The following is a 17,331-nucleotide window of genomic DNA, read 5'->3' as shown; positions in this document are numbered from 1 at the left end:
CTTTTGAACGAGAATCTAACCCAAGGGGGTGGTGGAATTGACAGTTTTTGACTCCAAGACTTGTCCCCACCCTGGGGGTTTGGGGTCTTCTGTAGCAAGCAATTCCATATATCAGAGTGTGGCAAGCAGCATGGCGATGTGGCGAAGACCGATGGTCCTTGGGACCATATGGCTGGGGGTTTCAATTGACTAGTTCATATGAAATAAAATAAAATAAAGGTTGCAGAGGAAAAAAAAAGATACAGGAATAAATAACAACAAGTACTTAACAATTTTGATTCACCAATAATGTTCACAAGTTTATTTACAGGAAAAAAAATTGTGTTTGTTGTTTGTCCGTCGCTACGACGAGGACCATCGTGTTCAATTTTTCATTTTCACCGTCATCCTGAGCGGGACTAAGGACGCTTGTGGGTGCGCAGATGGCTAATAAGGCCAATCTGTGCACGGAAAAGCCTGGGGCACTGAGGGCATGGTATTGTTGCAGCTTTGGGATCTTGAGACTTTCTGGCGGCTCTACGCTCCTCTGCGGCAGCTGTCCAATTTGCCTCGCATGCCGCAGCACCGTTTCGAATGACACGGCGCCAACCTTGACGGTTTTGTGCCAGAAGCTCCCTTCTACCGTATGACCTGTTTGTTGAGTAATTTTGCTCTCTTAAAACCAACCCAATACATACATAGGATTCTCAGTTCGCATTCACTCACTTTTTATTATCTCCTTACTGAATCCTTGCATACATCAAGCATTAACTCCAGTCATTGATAGTTGAGGATACTCAGGTACTTAATGAGAGGGCAATTGCTAGTTTTGTACAGGACCCGAAACGATCCCAGGACCCGAAATGATCCCCAAAAGTACCCCAACTGATCCTCGGACCCGAAACGATACCGAGGGGTCCCCGAAATCAACCCCAAGGAATTGCAGTAATGGACAAAGGGAAAGCAGAAGAAATACTTGCAATTCTTGAAGCATAATAAAGGTTAACAGCGGCTCGATTTCTAAACAACGTAACTTAAAAATATTAAATTCCAACACAATACTTCTATTTATTACATTACCCGGCGTTAAACCCATAAACAGAATCCAAAACAAATACACAACTTTAAATTGCTACTGAAAGGAATATAGCATAAACATAGCACAGCTTTGCTCAGATCAACCAAACTTTTGACCTTCCATCACGCTCTTAACATTTTGCGGTTCCGACACATGACTCCGGCACTATAAATCTCATTTCCGGTAAACATCACCCCTAAAAATTAATATTCATCTGACAACCAAACATGTATTTCACCACGAAATCCTTGTTCACACGAGCGAATATTTACCGACACATTTTAGGCAGCCGGTTTGGCCGAGAAGATGGAATGACAAAAGCACACTGAGTAATACATTCGAACAACCCTTCTACTACCAATGCAAAATATTAAGAGGATGTGAAAGCAATATTATGTGAGTTTTGAATTTCCTCATGTAGTCGTGCGTACACCCCGGCATGATCTCATGATATGATAGGTCTTTCATTCACCGAAAACAAACATGCCAAAAAATAACGGATCAATTGGACTTTAGGACCACCAGGTATAAATAAAAGGTATCTGGTAAAGGTTATTAATACCCGATGAATTTGGAGTAGATTAAAAGCATAATACCCGGTAACATTTCATCGGGTAAAAGTTATTTCAAATATAAATACCCGGTAAAGCGTTATCAGGTTATCGGGTAAAGGAAAATATAAATACCCGATGAAGCGTTATCGGGTAAAAGAAAATATAAATACCCGATGAAGCGTTATCGGGTAAAACAAAATACAAATACCCGATGAAGCGTTATCGGGTAAAACAAAATATAAATACCCGATGAAGCGTTATCGGGTAAAACAAAATACAAATACCCGATAAAGCGTTATCAGGTTATCGGGTAAAACAAAATATAAATACCCGGTAAAGCGTTATCGGGTAAAACAAAATATAAATACCCGATGAAGCGTTATCGGGTAAAACAAAATACAAATACCCGATAAAGCGTTATCAGGTTATCGGGTAAAACAAAATATAAATACCCGATAAAGCGTTATCGGGTAAAACAAAATATAAATACCCGATAAAGCGTTATCAGGTTATCGGGTAAAAGAAAATATAAATACCCGATGAAGCGTTATCGGGTAAAAACAAAATGCCTCTAACAAGGACGGATCCACAAGGACCATATCCCACCTGGATCCCCCCACCTCAACCACCACCACCGGAGGAATGGGCGAGGAATGTGAGAGATACCATAGTAGGCTGGCCGAGCTAAACGCCGCAAAGAAAGGGGAGGATTACGCGACAACGGTGTCCTGGATCCCCATCCGATCCTCCCTAATCTGTCTAAGGGGATCAAGAACTGTGAAGAGGAACATTAAAATGCATAAAAAAAGGAGAGAAATCATTTATGAGCGCACCATTGTAAACATGGTGATGACAAAAAGAAGTGGCGAGAAAGAATCACCTTGGAAAATACTTCTTTTTATACTGACTGATTCTGTAAGTTGGTTGTTGGTATACAAATTAGTTTTCCAAGTGGGCATGCTCTCCGGTGGGGGGGGGGGGGGGGGCTCTCCAGAAAAGTAGACGGAGGAGATCGACCTGTCTTCTATGCTATCTCTTGGGGGGGTGTTTTAGGATTTTTTCCGATGCTGCTATCTTTTAGGGTGTCTCACAAAATAGTTGCCCTTCCGCTCGAAACGTATTCTACAATAAACCACAAGTCATCTGATCGGTTGATACTTCCGGCTTTATTGTCGGTAACATAGAATACAGGGTACGTCAGCGAATTAAAACGGGCATTGTTTTTAGGGTTAAAAATTCCTACCCAATGTGCTATCTCTTAGGGGTAAGAAGTTTTGTTTACCACGCCCTTAATGCCCCTATCCCTTAGGGTAAAAACTGATTTTGCTCTCGAGCACATCCGTCTGTTTTTCTCGAAGTCCCTCTCCCGGGCATGCTCACCTATTCCTAGGCACTTAACTACCCAAGAGTGGGTAGCAAATTCATAAGCTTTGTTAAATCTCCACCCATTCCATGCATAGATTTGTCTTCCTTCGTTCATTGCTCTTCAAAACAGCTTTTATACAGAAAGATGGTCCTTCGTACCTCTAGCGCTTTCGCGGCAAACTTTTTGTTTATCATGCAAAAGGTTGTTTACAGAAAGGTATCGTGGACCCTTTCTGCAAAGATGCCAGTTAAGAGTTTCCCCAGACGGAGGTTGAGGCAGGCGATGTTCCCAACCAAAACTCCTTTGTTCTTTTCCTTCATGATGTGGATTGGTCTCCCCTCGACTACCATTCTGGTACTTTTCCTGCCTGGGTGCAGGAATTAAGGCTCGCAAGTTCGTAAAACGCTTTAATCTGAACCCTTGGATCCCATCAGTGCCTGGAAATTGTTTGGTTCTCCTTTTAGCTGGCTTAAGATGTCAATGGATGGGATCTGCATAATCTCTATAAAGGTTTTGGTGTTCTTTTCCATGGCTTTGTATCATCATAATATACAGGTGTACTCCATAATTCTTACCAGAATCAGACCAGAATAGTATTTGAAGATTCCTTTATAAGAAATGACCCACTTTTTAGCTGCCAGGGGGGGGGGGGGGGTTTCGCGCGCACCCTGCGCTCCCCCCTGTGTACTCGCCTGAGAATTTCGAGTCACTAACAAAAATTAAACAAGAAAAATATCATAGAAGATTATGCAAATGTTATTCATTATGCCTGTTCATAGAATTTCACAATTTCATCAGTTATAACAAATTCCGTCAATTTTATTAAAATTGCGACAGGTATGACAAATTGCGACGATTATTACAAAAGTGTTCTTTCTTGCCCAAGTCAGCCCCACTCACATCATTCTCACCATCAACCTACCTCTCAGACTGTCTCACATACTTCATCAGGTCCATAATTATGGACTGTTATTCTCACTGATATCCCACTTTTTTAGATCATTCGGATCCGAACTTTCCATCTCTCAACAGCTCTCTTCCCAATCCGTTTCGCATCAATTTATTGCGCCAAAGGAAAACATTTCAATGCCCTGATGTAATCTACTCCAGAATCTATGGCCTGTAACTTTTTCTCGCATACGCTTTGCCTTGCGAGAATACATCAACTCTAGTAGGCAACTTTAATACCCCAACAACAGGAGTGTTGCCCGTTCCTCCTGTGCCGGGGGCCACGTTTGCTGGGTACGTGTGTACTTTTTTATTGGGTCCGCGTCTACCGTTTACTGGGTCTGTGTGTACTTTTTTATTGGGTCCGCGTCCACCGTTTGCGAAATACGTGTGTACTTTTTTATTGGGTCCGCGTCTACCGTTTGCGGGGTATGTGTGTACGCTCTTATGGGGTCCGCGTGGACCGTTTCTTTCCACGGCACGACTGTACACTCTTAATGGGGTCTGCGTGGATCGCTTGGGGGTACGTCTGTACATTTTTTATGGGGTCTTTCGGGTGTGTTTTAAAATGGGGTCCGGGTTTACCATTTTCGATTGTATGTTTATTGTACAGCCCACGTGGAACACCCTCGGGGCTCCTGTAACGAATGTGACGGCTTAATGAGCGAGTGGGGCCTGCTAGCGTCGTAAGTTCGGGCATTAATTGCTATGCCAGTATTCTGTTATTATCCGCCGAGCACTAGATGGAATCGAGACGCATCATGCGTAACACACGTCTTAGTCTATTGTAAGCGGTTCCAAAGCAGCTACTTGTGGGAAGTGTGCAGTGGGCTCGTTTTAGTGTCAACCACAGTGTAGAACAGTCATCCAAGCTTGATTTAACAGCGTTTATTACAATCAACTCGTCCAACTATCGAACACATGCGGTGATAACTATGAAGTAATTAACAATTCACAAATTTAGGATAAAAACCAAAGGACTACAGGCAGTTCTGTAAATCGCAAAAAGGCTAAATTAATATTTACAAATTCAACTTACGTCTGATCTCGTCTCCGGGGATTAAAGAAATACAACTCCAAGTAAGCTTGTAACTCTTCAAACTTTACTCTGACTTCTCTAACTCTGCTTCTCTGGCTCTCAACTCAACTCTTCTCTCTTCGGTTTCTCTGCTCAACTCTTAAAGATTGCTAAATGGGTACTATAATTTATAGGCAGGTGGGACGTGTCCTAAAGTAGGACGAGCCTCATTCCTAAACTCTTACTCAAAGGGAAATGCGTAAACTACAATAAATCTTATCAGTCTAATCATAGGAAAGGGCGGCTGTGCTCAAAACAGAGGAAGCCGTGGTAACTCAACTAAACAATTGTCTAAACTATCTAATCCGTTCAATTTAAATCAACGTTCTTTTTTGTATTTTCAATGTTCATAACATCTATCTTTATTGTTCTTTAAAGAAGTTGAAGAAAGACTTCCAGAACTTGCTGAGTGACTTCAGCGTTGAAGAGGAAAGCAATCTACTACGCGCAAAGGCCGGTCTCAGAATTTAACAAGCATTAGGCTCTTGAAATGCTAGAAACATTGCAGAATGTGGCAAGAGACAAAGAAGGAGAGAAGTCCAGACGGTTCGGGTTAAGATTACCCCAAAAGAGTACTTCCGCTCTTTAATGCTGAGGCTCCTTGGTGATAAAGACCATCAAGCGGCCTTCGGTGCGGTCGCCAAAGTGGAGAAAGCAATGGGGAAACGCAATTGGCAAAGGTTTAGGATTCTTTTCGTACAGGACCATCCAGAAAACAGGCAAGGAGTAACTAGAGCCCTGGCGCGGCTCGATGCTACTATTGCAACAAGACAGGGCATTTCATATCTAGGTGTATGGAGCGGGGGAGAGCGCAACGCCGGACCCCATACCAATCCCCCAGAGAGGGCCCACAGACTTCCAGATTAACGCCGAACGATGATATGTATCTAATATACTTACTTCAATCGTGTGTTAATTAATAAAGCAAAACAAAATAAAAGAAAAATTATTTTTGGTCTTGTTTGGGTGGGTATAACACCATTAACACCATTTAGCCAAGGTTTACTGGTCTCAGAATTTTTCATATAGTCTCAGATTTTTGAAGCCACAGAGAGATGGGAGTTTTGAAAAATGGCTACAAAAAGCCTCCCGGTGATATTGGGTCAGGACTGCCGCCTCTCTGCTGGCTGGTACGGGGTTTTCTGCCCCATTTATTCATAGAAGAACGGATCAGTGGATAATATTGAAGGAAACCCCTTGCAAGCCAGCAGAGAGATGGCTGCTGACACTCAGATGGAGCAAACAGTTACCGGACCCAGTACCTTAGTAGAAAAAAAGGGAGTCGAAGACTTGGTTTTTCGATACCCGAATAGCTTCGTGGCCGGAGAATTGCATGAGCATTTTGGGCACTGGGGAAAAATTGCTAAAAACACCCCACCTGAACGCCGTGACCAGGTATTGCAATGGATCTCGGGAAAAGTATCTATTTTCCCGTATTTTCGACACTTCAAGGGAAAAGCTATTATTTGGACCGCCTCCCGCACAGAATATTCTCGAACAACGTCAACTGTCTCAACGTCAATAATCTCCAAGGATGCCTTTCAAACTGTTCTCGACGACAAATCCGGCTACGATCACCTCTTCCCAACCGAGGCCAGTCGCCGCTTCTTTGGCATCCAGTGGGGCGGGTGATACTTTGTATACAATACAATCCGTTTGGTTGGAACTCACCATATGTGTACCACACCACGATACTTTTGGCATCTAATTACTTCAGATCACTCGGGATCCCGTGTCTACTGTACATCGATGACAGACACAATGGCAAATTTAGAATCCGCCTTGATCGGGAGCGTACGAGAGCCTGGGTACTAATCAACAACGAGACTTGGCGGTGGCTCAGTCGGCGATTTTCCAATTGGCTTTCCACTTGCTACGGCTTGGATATTTCTTGGGACTATCGAAGTCCTTCTTGACGCCCAGAAAGAGAGGAAATAGCCACTGGTTATTCCTTGAATGATGGGATGAACCACTGCCATGGCGTGATGAGAGGCAGGTGCAACTGGCGTCGGCACCTCTCTCTCTGGTTGGGGTGGAGTCGTCTTATTACTTACCCCTCTCCTGGAGACGTCCGACTACTGGACAGCGGAGTGGAGGAAATGCCCCTCGACATTGCAACCTAGGAAGCTAGAGCGGTCAATCATGTTTTGCGCGCATTTAGCAGTCATTTGAGAAACGCACGTGTTGGAATGTTGGTGGATAACCAAGCGGTCGTCTATGCTTGGAGTAACCAAGGGAGTCGTAGCCACGCCCTCAACGTGGCTCTTAAAGAACTGTTCTTCTCGACAATCGAATTAAATGTACAGCTCCGCTATGTTCCGACTCTCATCAATCCAGCTGACACCCCATCGCGTAGATTGTCAGCAGGGGATCGCAAACTAGCGTCTAGAGTGTGGAAGCTGGTACAACAAGAGACATCGACCTACACTCCTGCTAGATTCTAACACCATGACGGAAAATGCGGGGAAACCATCCCGCACTTCACACCATACACGTTCCGGGTTCACTCGGAGTAAACGTGTTTGCGTAGGACATGACTTGGTCCTCGAAGAGATGAAGCGCCCTTACGTTTTTCCTCCGAGTACACGTTGATAGGCCCAGTGCTGGAGTTCCTGAAAGGCAACACACAATCATGCACGGATATATTCATCGACAACTATCCAAGGGAATTTTTGGTGGCCCCTGATTCAACGGTTTTGCCGAAGGAAATGCAAAGTGGCAGAGAGTGATGCTTCAGCTTTACTTTACCCTTCAAAGACAGGCTGGACAGAGGGGCATGCGGTCGAGGGTGACGTCTGGGCTTTTCTCGTAGAATTGTACTGTATCTGGCTAGCCAGATCAACATCGAAGGAATATCGAAGAACATGCCTCCCAGCGAACAAGCAAATGCCACCAATTCAACCCTGCTCGAGCCATTGGAAGAGTACAAGTTACCCATTCCTCTTGAGCGGGTATCACTGGAGTTCCACTCTCCCCTGTTTCTGACAGTGTCTGACGTGTGACGTCTGACGTGTGCAGAAGGCGTTAGAAAGACTGAACCCAAGAAAGGCCTGCGGTCCGGATAGAATACCCAACTGGCTGCTTAAGGAATACTCTGATCTTGTGTCGTATCCCATCACCGATATCCTGAACACCTCTTATGCAGAGCAGCGCCTTCCCTCCATTTGGAAGATGGCCGACGTAACTCCTCTACCCAAAAAGAAACAAGTAGTTGACCTCCAGAAAGAACTAAGGCCAATATCACTGACGCCTGTAGTTTCTAGGGCCATGCGTACATTATCATTGTGATATTAAGTGAATCCCTCATTAAAAAAGGCATCTCTCTCTCTCTCTCTCTTCTAAAGTATCTGAGGGTATGGTGCTATCCCACAATCATCAAATACGATGGCGCTGATCAACATGTTACATCACTGGTCGACAAGTACTGATGGTAATGGAGCCGCTGTGAGAACTCTATTATTGGACTATCGTAAAGCTTTTGATCTTATAGATCATAGTATACTTGATACAAAGTTACGTAGCCAGTGCAATCTTCCAGCTAGTATTGTTAATTGGATAATAGATTTCCTATCTAACAGATCTCAGCTTACTAAATTTGCATCAGATTGTTACTCTGAGTGGGGCTCAGTCCCCGCCGGTGTACGAAATTATGCCCTTGGCTTTTCGTAGTGTCAGCTCGCCAGCTTCACACGGACCGTCAAGGTAAATATTGCAGATTATAATATACCTGTTATAGTAACAACATCAGAGGATTTAAATACATGGGTGCAGTGCTACCCTTTTTTGACTAAAATAGGATAATGATCAGGCAAAGATTTCGAACCTTTTCCCAAGCCTAATTTGTTGAAAATATCCATACATTTACTGTATTCTCCTGCATCTTGGTACTTCTGATACATTCACTGTATTTTCTCAAGGTTTTTCCTAAAGTGAAGTTGACAGCTATGAAAGTTAAATTCTTAGAACAAAACTAAATTTATGTTATATAAGCCGTGGACGAAATTGTCATTTTCAACTTGTAAGTATGAAAGATTCTACTTTAATGCATTCTTTAGGTAGAAGCAGTTCATACTCCAGAGCACAAGAGTTTTGGAGTGAGATATCAGATTTGTGTGCCCTCCCTGCAACAGTCTTGCTTATACCTCTTCGGCTGTTCCTCCTCCAGCTCAAGATACAAATGAGGATTGGATTTATTTTGGTGACAAATAGAAACCCAATTGCACGGGATCTAGAGTGGTAAGATATAATTAGTAAATTTAAAAATATATTGACTATGTTTTATATTTTCAACATGCCAGGTACAAATGATAAATCTGAAAATTGTCGACAATTGATATGATTAGTAAAAGCATTATCACCTAACTACAACAATGAAACTAGTGAGTAATTATCGATTGATTATTGTCTATTGCAATTATTCATTGAAAATTTATTAACTTATTTATGCCAAGTATTCAGAGGGGTGCGTACCTAATATAAAGGTTGTGAAGAAAGAAGAAACATATTTGCTGTGCATTGCCATTTAGAATTCAGCCTTAATCCAGACAAACTTTTTCTGGACTGGATTAGTACAAACCGGATTTTAAAATATATATATATATTCGCCTTGAAAATTCACAGAATTCATCAAGAAGCAACATTTTCGAACGCTCACAAGCAATCCTACCGAGAAAATAAGAGCAACGAACTTGATTGCGAATAGACCATAGACCACAATCAGAGTAGAGCTGATAACCTACTCGGAACTTGAAATAAAATACTCAACGCGATGAAAGTAGAAAGGTCACATCACATTTAGAATAATACCCTTTCTCCCCATTATTGTGGTATTTTTACTCCCTGCTTGACTGCGTAACGTACTACCTTATTGCACTTAATTTTGACGTCATTTTAATTTTGCGATTTTAAAAGTGTCGCGAAATATATATCGTGGAATAGTTCGGTTATAACCAAGGTTTATTTCCTGCTGCACGCGGGCTAGCTCTCTATTTGGTCACATGAATCCAGAAATACCAAACAAATAGCAGCAGGCTTCGTACTAATAGATAGATCACAAACCCCAACAAAAATATTATCGTTGTGGTTGCTTACTTTGAATTTCATATTAAACAGGAGGTGTCCAAACTGTCATCGCAGGACATCGGTGAGGAATGGATCCTTCTTCGCCGAGTTCCCAAGAATTGAACTTTCCAAAATTGTCATCATAATTCATTCTTGGGCAAAAAAGTTGAAACAGAAGACATCCGCAGAGATGTGGGATGTAAGTGAACGGGCTGTGGGCCATATATCTGCTAGGATCAGAGACATCTGCGCAGAAGATTTGCGACGACGCCCTGTAATACCATTCGGAGGGCCCGGCATTGTCTGCCAGATAGACGAGAGCAGATTCAACCACAAGCCAAAGGTATGTCTTACCTAACAGCTACTAATATAAGATATTTATTTATTATTACCCGGGATGCGATATGAAAATTCTGAGATAAAAAGGGGAGTACAACCTTTTTTACCTGGTATTTATGTTTTATTTTATTCGATAAATTGTGTCATGTATTTTTTATTTTCTTTGTCCATTTTAGTACAACCGTGGAAGACCGCCAATGCGCGAAAATTGGGTGTTTGGCGTGCTATCCACCGCCTATTCCCCTTCCAGAGGATATTTCCAGCTTGTTCCACGGAGAGATGCCGAGACGCTCCTCCCAATCATCCAACGAGCGCTACTTCCGGGCTCCACGGTCCATTCCGATGATTGGGCGGCGTATAGACGCCTTCAGGCCCGATTGCCAAATGTCGTGGCCAATCAAGGGGTTGTTGTACACCGGTACAATTTTGTCGATCCGATAACCGGTGTACACACCCAAAACATCGAATCTTTATGGTCCCGCCTTAAAAGCACAGTAAAAGAACGGCGGGGGATTCGCAGGGTGCACCTCCAGAGTTACCTCGACGAGCAGACCTGGAGGGACTGGCGCGCTTCTAACAGGGGTACCTTCTATCCCTTCCTTGGTATCCTCCGTCAACAGTTTCCCGTATAAATGCTAGATGCTGGCGACAATGAGTCAGGTGGCACCTGATGATACCCTTCTGGAGTTCCAGAATAATATCTTATTTCATTCGGCATAGAAATGAGAGGGGACCAGCAGCCATGCATTATTATCAAAGTCACATTATAATTCTATGTCAAATAGTAATGAGGATGTATAGAGTAGCCTTACTCTTAGACGAAAACGTCAAGAATTCTCATTTGTCTGTTTTCAAAAGGAACCTAATTTTCTTGGAGCACTATTGATGCTCTTAAAATCTCATTCATAATTCTGTTTTGAAACAGATACCACTCTTAGGTTTATAGTTTCGTTTCTATATGTCTGTGTGTGTGTGTGTGTCCTGACCTACCGCACATTTTACCTATTTTTCTGGGGTCTGCCCTAGTTAACCCTTAAGTTATTTCAGATGCCAGTACCCAGTTTTATTCTATACCTTAAAAGAATGTATGTAAGATAAATGTAAATAAAAAATTGTTGTTGTTGTTTGTTGTATGTTTTGCTTTTTGAGTAAGTGCGAGGTTGAAAAAACAAACGTAGGCGATAGCCGATAGATAATCCGTTTTGCCTGGCTGATGAACACATTATTCTGCCAGAGCAACGCACTTCCGGTTGTTTTAAAGTGAACGGAAGTGTAAAAATATTTTGTTTTGCCCGATAACGCTTCATCGGGTATTTATATTTTGTTTTACCCGATAACGCTTCATCGGGTATTTATATTTTGTTTTACCCGATAACCTGATAACGCTTTACCGGGTATTTATATTTTCTTTTACCCGATAACGCTTTACCGGGTATTTATATTTTGTTTTACCCGATAACGCTTCATCGGGTATTTATATTTTGTTTTACCCGATAACCTGATAACGCTTCATCGGGTATTTATATTTTGTTTTACCCGATAACCTGATAACGCTTTACCGGGTATTTATATTTTGTTTTACCCGATAACGCTTCATCGGGTATTTATATTTTCTTTTACCCGATAACGCTTCATCGGGTATTTATATTTTCTTTTACCCGATAACCCGATAACGCTACATCGGGTATTTATATTTTGTTTTACCCGATAACGCTTCATCGGGTATTTATATTTTGTTTTACCCGATAACGCTACATCGGGTATTTATATTTTGTTTTACCCGATAACCTGATAACGCTTTACCGGGTATTTATATTTTGTTTTACCCGATAACGCTACATCGGGTATTTATATTTTGTTTTACCCGATAACGCTACATCGGGTATTTATATTTTGTTTTACCCGATAACCTGATAATGCTTTACCGGGTATTTATATTTTGTTTTACCCGATAACGCTTCATCGGGTATTTATATTTTGTTTTACCCGACATCTATTACTTTTGCCCGATGAAATGTAACTGTTTTAATCTACACCAAATTCATCGGGTATACCAGATACCTTTTATTTATAATGCCAATACCTGGTGGCCCTAAAGTCCAATTGATCCAAAATAACTTTAATACATTTCGCTTCCTATGTAAAGCAGCATGTCCCATCTGTAAAGACTTTCTTTTATGGCTTGTTATGTAAAAATGATTTATCCACGCCGGGCTCCTCAAATTACTATCACAGGAATTGTTAGTTGACCCCAATTTCTGACTCAACCACTGTATTTCCCCCGCAGTCGTATATAAAAATCTTAATACTATAGTTTTAGTTAATTTAAATTTCCTTTTAATAACACAAACAAAGCTAAATGTTTCATATGTTTTTAAAACTGAAAGCCAATCCTTACACATTCCTTTAGTTGTCCATTACTGTAATTCCTTGGGGTTCATTTCGGGGACTCTTGGGGATCGTTTCGGGCCCCGGGATCAGTTGGGGTACTTTTGGGGATCGTTTCGGGTCCTGGGATCATTTCGGGTCCTGTACAGTTTTCTTCTGATCCTGTTCACAGGTGTCGTATCAGGCATACAACATGATCAAGATGTGGTTTCTTGCACTAATGCTTTCAAGCAGGCTAGGGTACTATGGGTATGCAGGATCTTAATGCAAGGATGCCAGTCCAACTTGGTTGAATAATCTGTTCTTAATCACTTGTGACATCAGTCCATGGACAGCCTCTATTGCAGATTTTGAACTGAAGAGCAAGTAGAATGCTCATTAGAATTTCCTTCAATTAAAACCCTTTTTTATGAATGTACAGCACTTCACTAATTTCCTTGATATAAAGTTTTTTCTGGACCTCATGCAGAGCTAGGATTCAATCTCTAAGCCAACAAGGACACCTCAGCAGAAACTGCCAAGTGCAATGTCAGACCGAAGCATGTGAAGAGAGATTATCCAGGCCATTAGGGCCAAAGGGTGATGATGATGATGATGCTGCTGCTGATGATGATGATGATGAGGTAGGCTTATTTGGGGGACTGGGGGGGGGGGGGGATAAGTATTCTATGATACTAAATTTTGTATTATTACACAGAAATTCTTCACTTTTTATGTATGAGCTACAAATTACCTGTCCCTGGTAACTTTGGCTAGTTTGCCTTCATCTTTGCGTTCCTCCATGCCAGCGACAAAAGTACCCATTCTGCCAACTTGGGACTCTGCTTGCTCCAGCTTCTCAGATAGATCAGCAATCTGATGGTTTGTGTAATCTGCATTCTGTGAAGTTAAACATTTAATGTATTTCATAAAAAAAACCATACACTTGGTGATTGAAGGTGGCAGCATAAATGGCTTGAAAAGAAAATTATACAAAATGTATGCAAATAGCATTTGGCAATTGGACAAAGACTAGTTAAAGACAGTAGGGTGGGAACAAGTTGAGTTAATATTCCCTGAAATCAATCCTTTCCCCTCCATATCATTTCACCCTCAATCTTTTTTGGAGAAACACAAAACGTGGGAAAATAAGATGAAGTTTAAATACTGTGCTTACAGTGAGTAAACTAGATGATGACAGAGTATTGACCCAGTATTTATTCCAAAGCATGTCCAATAGCTTACGATCCAGAGATGACTTAAAATATGACACTTCTAAAGAATAGTATCTGTAAGGAAAGTATAATGAAAAAGTCAGAAATATTAAAAACTATATTCATGAACACAATCAATTTCTTGCAAACAAAGTCAAGGGACCACTGTATTTGCACAAAATTATAGCATAAACACATGATTAGCACAAATTTAGTATAGGATTATTTTATTTTTTTAATTATTTTTGTTTATACACAATCAACATCACTTCTAAGGACTCCCTTAATAACCTTGCACAGTAGTACTTGTCCTTTATTAGTAAATATAAGGCTGGTTACATAAGAACCTGTATAATTTAGAAAAAAAACTCCTATATGTGGGTGACTTCTATATGTGAACTCCTATATGTGGGTGACTATTGTACTAACAGTAATTATGAATTGGTGAGTTGTCATTGAATGTGTATCTAATTCTCAACCACAGCATTAACTGGTACTGTACAGTATTTTACAAATTACTGTACTGTATACTGTATCTTACTGTTTGCAGTGGACTCCAAAATCCTCAATTTTGTTGAGTGGTATAGTTTGATATTCAGAAGGCCCCTCATCTGGTGGTTTATATCCCTGAAGAAAATCAATATGTCCATTAGTGTAAAGTCATTAAATTTGGTTTGTCTTTGCCTGCCTACGACTCACCTTTGGGTATGTTCTGAATGCCCCAAGGTTTACCTTTCCAGCTGATATAGTTCTTGTAGGATCAATCTGTAAGGAAGCAACTTTTTTTAAACATACAAGTACCCTTCACCCTGAAGAAAGTAAATTCAAGGTTCTATGAGTGTAAAAACAAAGCAACATTTTCACGCAAGTCCGATCTACAGACTTTAAGCTTGGTGAATATAAAATGTGCATTCTTCCTCCAAGGCAAGCAGCTCTGATAAACAGTCACAATTTTCCATCCCCCAGTTGATCACTTACGAAAGCTTTGATGGTACTTAAAAATCAAGTTTAAAATAATGTTTAGTATTTCTACGGAAAGAGATATCATGTGGCTTCTAACATTGACATAGGTGTTACAGAAAGGGTTTTTTTTTCATTGATACATAAGTCATGATGTACCATAACATCCATATAGACACATGGATTCTGACATACACTGCAACCTTATGCTGCTTTTGCACAAAACAACTACTTAGAAATAAAAAGTTCTTACTACAATGGCGACAAATGGTTCCTGGAATTGCTGGTTTACCATCTGAGTACCAACATCAATGCCAGACAGCCAGCACCCATACCCAGGATGGCTATGGTACCAGCCAATAGCATTCTCTAGCCTTCCAACCTAAAGGAATAATATATTATGTGTGAAAGGAAGGTTAACATACACTCTTCTCCAAACTAGGACCAAGTTTTTCATTTGATTACTAAAAATCAAAAGGTAGTCATATTCAAAATTGATTGAAATTTTGAACTTCTGTAGTTGAAAATACACTAGTTAAATTCCAGCCCCTGAATTGGTTCTAATTTCTGATAGCGTATTCCCAGACTTGGCATAACAAGGCGATGTGCATCCCAAATACTGTTTCTTTAGGTTCTGCCCTTACTAAGGAATCACAGATCAATTCATTATAATAAATTACTCACTAGACACACACTTACTCAGTAGAATCTAAAACAATTTATTTAAACTTACTGATTTAGCAGATTCAATATATGCAGCCATGTACTCATATGCTGCAGCCTGTGCATTAACCCTGGTCTCTGTCCCTTCCACAGGCAGCGCAAAGGCGTCCATAACAATCATGGTATCACCATCAACTTTGCCAAGCATTAGACCCATAACCTCCAAGTTGCCTCCAGAGCGGGCATGCATCACCTACAGTAAAATATTGCAGGATATTATTTTTATTTGTTTGGCTTTTCACTAGTAAAGGAAGCAAAGAGGAGAATGGAAAATTTAGATTTCATGTGCTCGTGAAAATCACACAAATATAAGTGGAGCAAGGGTAGGAAGGAAAATAAACTTTTCCTTTCATTCTTTTTATGATTGAAACTAGTGTATTTAAAACTGATTTTTTACATGTGGTAAGCATCTCAACATGTCTACTTTGTTTGCCAGTGGATTAAAGACATTTAGAAGCCTGAAAATAAAGAAAACTTTGATCTGACATGACACCTTTGTAACATGTGCAGACAACAATGCTCCCAGACCAACACAAACCTATGTAAGCATGTTTGGATTCATGGTAACTTGTCTTGTCCATAATTTCTCGTGGGGTATTAAAAAAATCCTCAGCATCATAGCTTAGTTTCTTCACTAGACGTTTTAATGACTTACCATTTTTAAGAGGGCTAATGCTGATATCTTTATATTCTTGAAGTAGTGAGGACTAGAAATAGCATAATACAATCATACCATAATACATACAATCATATTATATATTAATACTAGGTAATAAGCTACTACAAGGCTAAACTTTACAAGTAAATCTTACTCCTTCTGCCAGGGTTTGGCCTGCAAGATCTCTTGCTGTTGTTGGCGGTCGTATTTGAATATTTCGTCAATCCCGTTCACGTTTTCAATATTGTTGGCAAGCTCCCAGCTTTTCATAGCCATTGCGCTGTCCATCTCGACAGCAGTGAGATATTTTTGGCCTGTTTTGAGTAATTTTCAGTAGGAAACAGAAAGAAGTTTATCTACAAAACGGAGATTGTCCACGAATTCGCCCCAGTCCCCTAATGATGTAACAACAACACAGGTATCTCGATGTGGAGAGCCGGCCGTGTGATCAATGGTTTTGGCGCGCCCGCGATCCTCCCCATCCCAGTCGAGGAGCAGCGCACAACTTAACCACGAATAGAAACAGAGCTAAGAACAGGGTGGTAAAGGGGGAATGGATCACGTTTCACGAACACGAAAAATGGCTTTTCATTCACGGACCGAAAAATGGCCTTTTCACATTTCACCGTTTCAAAAACCGTAGTATCGCATTTAAGACTCACAAATACCATAATATCACGTCCAAAAATCGCCAATATAGTAGCACCGCGTCCAAAATAAAATAAAAAACTAGTATTTAGTGCATGCGACAATACATATCTATTTTGGAAAGGTCACATGATTCTCCGTTCAACACACTAAGATTCTTACGTTTTACGAGGAGAGTTAAATCACGTTTCGCGGACATGGAAAATGGCCAAATCTCGTTTCACAAAAAGACTCTTCACCATCCTGTAAGAAGGGGGCGATATGACACGACATTCAATTTCTAAAGTCTTTGTCCCCCCCCCCCCCCCCTTCCATACCTGCATTTCTGGAAAACTTCAATCCCAAGGGGTAATATGCA

General features: G+C 40.9%; 2 protein-coding genes and 1 long non-coding RNA gene across 3 annotated transcripts; 1 reads left to right on the top strand and 2 right to left on the bottom strand.

The window, feature by feature from the left end:
* Positions 1-4,798: 4,798 nt before the first annotated feature.
* LOC125561930 lies at positions 4,799-9,068 on the bottom strand. The gene is made up of 2 exons (XR_007307634.1): positions 4,965-9,068; positions 4,799-4,858 (listed from the first exon to the last, which is right to left on the bottom strand). It is a non-coding gene; the product is annotated as an uncharacterized LOC125561930 (long non-coding RNA).
* Positions 9,069-10,254: 1,186 nt separating this feature from the next.
* On the top strand, positions 10,255-11,035 carry LOC5516570. Its single transcript, XM_001636642.3, has 2 exons — positions 10,255-10,407; positions 10,580-11,035. Exons 1-2 carry the CDS (start codon positions 10,255-10,257, stop codon positions 11,033-11,035), a joined length of 609 nt encoding a protein of 202 aa, XP_001636692.2.
* A 1,419-nt stretch (positions 11,036-12,454) lies between these two features.
* Positions 12,455-16,728, bottom strand: LOC5516569 (COP9 signalosome complex subunit 5). Its single transcript, XM_001636575.3, has 9 exons — positions 16,480-16,728; positions 16,323-16,374; positions 15,678-15,860; positions 15,198-15,326; positions 14,684-14,749; positions 14,526-14,611; positions 13,948-14,059; positions 13,525-13,670; positions 12,455-13,146 (listed from the first exon to the last, which is right to left on the bottom strand). The coding sequence occupies exons 1-9, from the start codon at positions 16,611-16,613 to the stop codon at positions 13,053-13,055; spliced, it is 1,002 nt and encodes a 333-aa protein (XP_001636625.1). The 5' UTR covers positions 16,614-16,728; the 3' UTR covers positions 12,455-13,052.
* Positions 16,729-17,331: the final 603 nt, after the last annotated feature.

This window comes from Nematostella vectensis, chromosome 4, assembly GCF_932526225.1.
Source record: "Nematostella vectensis chromosome 4, jaNemVect1.1, whole genome shotgun sequence".
Classification (NCBI taxonomy): domain Eukaryota; kingdom Metazoa; phylum Cnidaria; class Anthozoa; order Actiniaria; family Edwardsiidae; genus Nematostella; species Nematostella vectensis.
This window is presented reverse-complemented; position numbering and strand designations above follow the sequence as displayed.